The sequence below is a fragment of the Lolium rigidum genome, chromosome 2, assembly GCF_022539505.1.
Source record: "Lolium rigidum isolate FL_2022 chromosome 2, APGP_CSIRO_Lrig_0.1, whole genome shotgun sequence".
Taxonomy (NCBI): Eukaryota; Viridiplantae; Streptophyta; class Magnoliopsida; order Poales; family Poaceae; genus Lolium; species Lolium rigidum.
The window spans coordinates 103,922,712-103,930,861 of record NC_061509.1 but is presented as its reverse complement, the minus strand read 5'-3'; the positions used below and the strand labels follow the sequence as shown (position 1 = coordinate 103,930,861).

General features: G+C 43.8%; 1 protein-coding gene across 1 annotated transcript; it reads right to left on the bottom strand.

The window, feature by feature from the left end:
• Positions 1 to 395: 395 nt before the first annotated feature.
• On the bottom strand, positions 396 to 1,390 carry LOC124687039. The gene has a single exon (XM_047220897.1). The coding sequence runs from the start codon at positions 1,281 to 1,283 to the stop codon at positions 891 to 893; it is 393 nt and encodes a 130-aa protein (XP_047076853.1). The 5' UTR covers positions 1,284 to 1,390; the 3' UTR covers positions 396 to 890.
• Between the last annotated feature and the right edge of the window lie 6,760 nt (positions 1,391 to 8,150).

Here is an 8,150-nt window from a genome sequence, read left to right as displayed (position 1 = left end):
GATCATGGAAATAAATTGTTCGAAACCATTCAATTCCCAGAGGAGTTGAAGGAAAAACCTGCCTAAATTCCGAACAACTATTTGAATTCCTTACTACATGAAATCCATCTTTCTATCTTCTATGCACACAACTCTTGTCACTAACTAACACACATGATATTGTGATATGCAAGCACGACTCTTTTAGTCGATAAAAGCAAGAAAAGCTGGAGCACGAGTGTATATATCTAGGAATTAAGCACGTAAGCACTCTTGTTGTCCCCTATCGTACTCTCAGAAGAAAATGAGAAAAAAGTTACATCGACATCTGACTTGATTGAGATTGGCCGGATTTGTACTTTATACTATTAAAGGATTTACATGAAAGCTAGCCAGTTCACATCACTAGTGACGTAAACAAGACAGCAACTTCTACTGCTACATAACAGTAGCACCCACGTTCAGGCCATGGAAACTTTTGTTTGAAACCATTCAATTCCCAGAGGAATTGAAGGAAAAATCTTCCCGAATTTCCAATCTAATACGTGAATCCGAGTACATGAAATCCATCTTTGTGTCATCTATGCACACAACTCTTGTCACTAACTAATAGACAGGACTGAGTTTGATATTGTGATATGCAAACAGGACTCCTTTATTTCCCTAAGTGGCAGCCTAACTACTCTCGAGTGTATTTGCAGCTTGAGTTTGGTCCTTTCAAGCCGTCGATGAATCCTGCAACTTCCAGGACTGACAGGCATGGTCCCTGAGTGTGTTGCGAGGATCAGCAAGCCCATATGCGCCCTTAAACCCGCGCAACTGCTGTCATCCGAGCATCGAGTTCAGATCGGACGGCGCAGGCGCCCTCCTGTCCTTCAGACGCCGAGCTCAGCAGCGGTGCCCGGTTTTAATCACAAGATGACCTCGAGGCGCACGACGGCGGCTGCCTCGGCGGCGATGAACCGCTCCGAGTCGGAGTGGGCCTTCCGGAGCGCGGATGGGCCAGGCCGAACGACAGACTCCGGCGTGCCCTCCTCGGAGCTCTCCTCCTCTGGGATGGAGAAGAGCACCCCGGCCCACGACGACCCGCCGTAGCTGTAGTAGTAGTACTCATCCACCATCCGGTACCCGTAGTACGCCTCGAACGCCGCCGCGCCGCCCTCCGCTGCCGACGACGACGACGCAGGCCTCAGCCGCAGAACCTTGAAGAAGAATTTGTGCAGGAGCCTCGGGAGCCCAGCACGCTTCTTGCGCCCCCCGTCGACGAGCGCCAGCGGCGGCAGCACGGCCGGAAGCTGCGCCATGGGCTTCACTATCTTGTACGTACTGGTTTGAATGGTTTTGAGACTGAGCTTGTGTGTGATTTGGCGCGCAGCCTGGCTACAGTATCTGTATAGGCGGTCTTAGACTATGTGGGGGTTTTAGCTTTGCGGATAGCTAAGCTTACATGCTTAAGTAGATTAGGATAAGGGAGAAGGCCGGGCATGAAGCTTTACCAGGTGGGTGGAGGCGACGAGTGGAGGCTATGCAGGCAGCGTCGATCATGTCGCGGCCCGTGCAGTGGCAGCGATGGATGGGTTCAGGGGAGGCGAAAAAGGCGACGGAGACGCCGTGGAGGTATTTAATGGCGGTGGTTAGCTAGCTCCTAGCTTGATTGCGTTGCATGGGTAAGGAAATAGCTAGGCTTGTGTACCGGCTCTGAGGTGATGATAGGAGACTGGCCAAACGATTGGTCGACTCCATCCGTGATGGATTACATGTGCAGTGACATAAGAGGAAACCTTTCTTGTTTCTCCACGATGTATAAATATAGTGGAGATAACCCAATTCGTGTCTCAACTTTCAAGCATTATTACAAGATCACGGTGAAGTGCTTCTCAAAAGAGATCGTGACCCAGTATAAAGCCAGGCTTGTCAGCCCATAAAAACTGGCTATTACGATGAAGTTGGAAATGGAAAGTACCACATGGTATCAATAATTCCTTTGATGTCCTTGGTAATCAATCTCTCCTTGATAAAATTAAGAATGCTGAGCTTTGAAAACTATATATAACAATATTGATGCTATTAAGCATATACAATCTGGTAGATTAGTTTATTTTAGGGAAAATGATCCTAATATGTTTCTCTCTGCTAATCTTGATATTAGTAGTGAGGATATAGCATGTGCATCTAGTCAGCCTATGGATGATGGTGCATCTGTTTCCAACCCTCATATGGGAGATAAGGATGTGGAAGAGTCACCTTCGATTGAGGTGTTCTCCAAGAAAAATAGTAGGAAGTTAATATTTTGATCCAACTGTAGCAGGCCTTATGTGGAACCCAAGAGGTCTTAACAGACCTGATAAGCTTCCCGAGGTGCATAAACTCATTAGAGAATCATGCCCTGATATAATTAATTACTCTTAATAAAAAATGTTGATTTCAGTGTTGCTCAGATTCCAGAAATAATCAGTGTGTTTATGTGTGGAATTGGGTACCCGTAGTTGGTACTACTGGTGGTATTTTAGTGGGTATCAAAGAATATTTATTTGAGGCTATCTCATGAAACATTCAAGTATTGTATCTCTTGTATAATCAAAAACAGAAGTGACTCTAGTGTATGGAGGTTTGTGTCCGCATATGATGAATTTAAATTACAATTTATTAGTGATCTCCATAATTTTTTCCTTCATGGCTTGGGCCACAATTATTGGTGGGGGTTTCAATTCAATTAGACAAAGAAAGACAAAATATTGGTAATATTAATCGGGTTAATCTATTTAATTATTGGGTCAAAATGTGTTATTTAATTGAACTTAAAAAATGTTGGTAGTTTATACACTTGGGCTAAGAACCAACATAGGTTGATTATGGCAGCTATATATAAGGGTTTCATTATTACCACCTGCTGGGAAACTTGTTCCCTCTTATTGCCTTGATTTTTTTTTTCTAGAATTGGGAGTGATCATACTCCCCTTGTAATTTGCCACTAGAGTCTCCTCCCCACCTGTTGTAAAATAATTTCATTTTGAAAAGTGGTGGCTTCTTAAAGATGGCTTTAGAGAGCTGGTTACTAAGACATGCAATTTCCCTTGTAATCTTTCCAAGTCAATTGATGTTTGGCAGTTTAAAATGGGAACTTAGAAAACTTGTTTGAGGGTGGGCAATTAATATAGAGGCACAATAAAATAGAGATAATAAGCAACTTATTGTTGTATATCATGCTATGTATATTCTCTCTGAAATTCAACTTTTATCCCCGGGTACTAAAGCGAAAATGGAAAAAATTGTAGATTTTTTTGATAAAGGGAATATATTAATATCAAAATATACCAATTGCACCCAGCCTCTGCAACAACGCACCACCCTAATGGTACTACGGATGCACACATCCAAAAACTAGAAAAGAAAACTAAGAAACAAAAGTCCCGCTACAGTATCTCGGACCTAACAACAGCAATACATCCACCACGAACACAATACCCGAAATACAGACTCTCCAAAAACGACGTCTTTAAGAAGGGAACAATGCTCTAACACCATCGTCGCCCGATCAAAGATCCTAGGTTTTCACCCTGAAGATAGTCCCCGCTCTCAAAATAATGCCTCCAACAAGGTCATTGACAGGCACAACCAGTTAAGGCCAGACCTTGGGTTTTCACTCTGAAAGGTAGGACTCTGAACTTCACATGTGTTGTCGCCCCCACTTTCATACCGCTGCTGTGAAGCCCGGAACACCAAGAAAGTTCCTCAACGGCGCAGAGACTTGAACCTCCCTTAGCTAGTCCTCCCATCCGGCCTTCATGAAATTCTCTTCTTCCGACTTTCATCATGGATCCATAGTCACTTGATGTCAACACAGAAAAAGAGCTTCGCGCCGCTCCCTCCAGAACCAAACGGTCGGAATAAAAGCATGGGTGCGCGCAACCGAATACCACCTGATCCAGCAAACTACAGGCAAAAGATGCGCTGATGCATTTGCCGGTGGAGCCTTCCGGAACTCAACACTCCGGCTAGATGAAAAGGATCAGCATCCGGTAGGTCTTCATCTTCGCAGAAGAAGAACCCTAGGACCACCACCTTCAAACTCGAAGCAGACGAATAGGCCCCCACGCCGCCATCCGCTAACCAACGATGATGAAGGAGAATTCGGTGGACGACGGAAGCCGCAACCACACCATCCTCGCCCCGCACATCGCCGGCCCCTTCCTTGTGCCGCCAGCAGAAGCCGATGATGGATCTCGGCGGGCACAAGATCCAACAGCCGCCGCCACCACCAACCATCGCCGGAGGCCGTGGAGGAGGAGCCGCCGCTGCACATCCAGGGACGCCGCCCTAGACGCGGAGCACGCCGAAGCCGAAGGTCGCCGCCCCAGCCGCCACCGCCGGTCGCCGCCTCCAACAACCCCCCGGGCACTTTCGCGCTGGGGCCCGCCGCCACCGTGGCCAGCGCCGACGACAGCGGCGGAAGGAGGGAGATTGGCCCCCGGCGGCGCCCTGGGGAGCGCCATGGGAGGGGTTAGGGGAGGGGTTACGGGTGTTTAGTTGTAGATGAGCCACAGAAAATCTGGAGGAATGAGGAAATTAAGGCTAGGGAAAGGGCAAGAGAGAAAGACATCATGGATGGTGACCAGAACACTTCTTATTTTCATGCTATGGAAAAAAGGAGGAAGCAGCTGATTGTTGCTCTGGAGGGTCCATATGGTGATGTACATGATACCCCAGGTATTATACAAATTTCAGTTCAATGCTATAAGTCTTTGTTTAATTCTGAGGGTGTACTAGATATTAATCGAGACGATGAGTTCTGGGATCAATGAGTTAGTATATGATGTACACAATAGCATGCTTGGGGCTGAGTTATATGCAAAGAAAATTAATGATGCAGTCTTTTAGCTCATATGCTATATGCTATAGGAAAACCTCACAGTGATTGCTTTTATTTTCTGTTATACAACATTCTCGGGATGTGATCAAAAGTGACATATTTACTATGTTTAAAGATTGTCATGTGGGAAAGCTTGACTTATTTATGCTTAACTTTTACTTACTAACGCTAAGCCCAAAAGGATCCAACGCTAGGACTATACAAAAGTTTAGGTTAATTTCCTTAACTACCTGTAGTTTTCAATTTTTTCTCCAAATGTGTTGCTAATAGATTGAGAGGAATTAGTGAGGAGCTCATTGCTCCTAAGATGACCTTTATTAAATGGTGTTTCATCTTGGATTATGTTGTATTTTCTTATGAAATCATTCATGATGCAGTGCGAAAAAGAATTTGGATTTATATTTAAGTTGGGTCACGAGAAAGCTTATGATGGGACTGACAAAAAATTTCTTACCAAAATTATGTTATATAGGGGCTTTAGTACAAATCTGTGTGTCTAGTTCAGTATTTGTTGCATAAAGTTTTTGCTAGAGTTAGGATTAATGGTTCAAATAGAGAATTCTTTAGTAGAGATGTGAGACAAAGTGATCCTGCTTCCCCAATACTGTTTAATTTTGTAGTTACGGTCTTTTCAATGGTTCTTATTAAAGCTGCTAGGAAGAACCATATCTCACAATTATTTAGATCTTGTGGTCGCTCAGGGATTATTACCATCTAGTATGCTGATGATACTCTACTGTTCCTACAAAAAAAGTGGAATATGTGATGAACTTGAAGTGGCTACTTTCTTGTTTTGAACAGATGTAGATGTCAGACATGAGAATCAATTTCCATAAGTGTATCCTTGTTCCTATGAATGTAGATTTGGATGAGGCTGGTGTTTGCTCAGACTTTATGTTGTAAACTTGGTGAATTCACACTCAAGTATCTGAGGTTCCCTCTATTTTATAAAAAATCTTAGAAAATAGGATCTACAATCTATTATAGATAAAAAAAATAAAAAGCTGATCGTTGAAGAGAGAAACTTTTGTCATATAAATCCAAAATAATTCTTATTAAGCCTTGCCGAGCTAACATTCCAACCTATCTCCTTATGTCATTAAATTCCTCAAATGATCAACTCTCAGTTTGCTTACAGTTTGTGGGATAATTATGGACACTATAAGTATCATTTAGCTAATTGGGGGGGGGGGGGGTATGGATCAAAAAGTGGCGTTTGGAGGTTTGGGTTGACCACAAATAAAAATGACAACCCTATTTTTTGTTGTTGTTCAAATACTGGCTTCTCTCCATTTTGGAAAGGGGTTATGTGGGTGTCCTTTGGATCATAAGCTAGGATATATGTGGAAAGTAGAAAGTTAATGGACATAAAACAAATTCTTCGGAGGATCGATCATTGATTTGGTACCACTAGTTTAGCCATACAGTTGTGGGATCTATATGTGGTAGCTAATGAACAGAACTATTATTGCCAGGATTTGGGATGGAGAAACTTTAAAGCTTTTCTTTAGGAGATGGTTTAGTCAGAACTAATGAATGAATTAATGGTACAGTATATCTTATTCATATCATGGAATATCTTCAGCTTAATGATGAATATGGCTCCCTGAGTAGGAAATCCCTAAAGAGCACTAAGCTCCCAGGGTTGCCAACGCTTCTGGTTGATTAGCATGTCACTTTCGCGGGTCCCGCATGCAGGGAAGATTGCGGTCGTGCTACCGTGCGAGGCGGTTCCTCGGTCAAAAGCCAAATCAATCAGAGTCGTCCTAATTCGCCGCTCCATAGCCTAATCGTTCTCCCCCCTCCCCCTCCCCCTCCCCCTCCCATCCTCTCTAGCCGCAAATGCCTGATTCCTGTTCTTCTCCTTCTCCGTCGCCCAGCCAGTGGCCGCCCGCGGCCGGGGGCCTACGGCGAGCGGCGACAACGGTGGATTTGGCGGCTCGGGTGTGATTTGCCGCGGGCAAACTATGGTGAGCTATGGGATCTGTTGATTTCAGCGGATTGAGGAGCAGTGCGTGGAGAGCGGCCTCGGCGGGCTGAATCGGTGGAACGTTGGTGACCTTCAGGCGGTGTCAGGCAGCGCGGCGACTGGTGGCTTCAAGCGGTGCTATGGGTGGCATCGGTACCATGGTGAGCGGCGGGCATCCTCAGGACTTGTTAGTTCGTTTCACGACTGCCAGGAGCACACGCCGCCACGTGAGGTACAGTAGCGGTTCCTGCTTTTTGTTAACAACTATCTGATCTGCTTGAACTCTACCGAATCTTCATTCATGCGGATGATTCCTGTATATTCATTTGTTATGTAGTGCAGGATATGTGCTCAAATCTACCGAGACGTTCATGTCTGCTGCCTGCTGAAGGTGGCTGTTAGCTCTCAGGTTTCTAATGTCTTCTCTTCCTTTGGCTACGTTTTCAGTCGTATAATATTTGGATATTCAACTATTTCTGAAGCAACTTACAAAATTGTATTATTGAAGCAACTTACTTTTTTTTTTGTTCACTAACTCTGATTTTGATGCCATTTTCTGGTGAGTTTTGTCTTTCTAAAGTATAGACGTGGTGTTCTAAAAATATAGGTCAGCCAAGATTTGAGAGAATTTGTTGTGTACGGCAGAAGAGAAATTGTTAACAAAATTAAGTTAAAAATGGCAAAACGGGTGAGCCATCGACCTTCAAAAGGGAAGCATCTGGCTACGTTCACAACTTTTCATTATATCAAGCAAGTAGGGAGGCAGTGATTGGTGCACATAGGAATAAACTGCTAAATTAGGGAAAATAGTTTATACTATCGAGTGAATGCACAGTATAAGAAAGGGTGGTGTAGACGTTTCGACAATCTTATCTTTAGTAGAGTTGGAGCTAATTTGGTAGGCAAACAACTTTCTCATAATCTCTCAAACTAGACTCCGTGGCTCATTTTGTTGGTATAGTATATATAGACTTGATTATTTATCCTGAAAATGAATTTTGGCTCATAGGATCTGACTAGCTTCTAACCCGGTTGAATGGTACTCTCTCCGTTCGGATTAAATTGGCGCAGAGTGGTGTTAATCCTAGCATACAAGTAGTGTTGTCTCGCGTCAATTAAATGTGAACAGAGGTAGTACTTATCATAATGTGAAAACAAAATCTCTTTTTCTCTTATAGAGATCATATATCATGCTCATTATGATTCAATTTTTGCGAAAGAAGATTCTTCAGTTGCAAATTCTATTTAGTTTTTTATTCTTATGCTAATTCTCTGTCTATTTCGCGAACGTCCAGTGTTGTTCAAAATACTAAAGGGCAGTGCCTTCTGCCT

Bases quoted from the DNA above. Each gene is read 5' to 3' on its own strand.
- LOC124687039 (XM_047220897.1), bottom strand. From the start codon at position 1,283: ATGGCGCAGCTTCCGGCCGTGCTGCCGCCGCTGGCGCTCGTCGACGGG.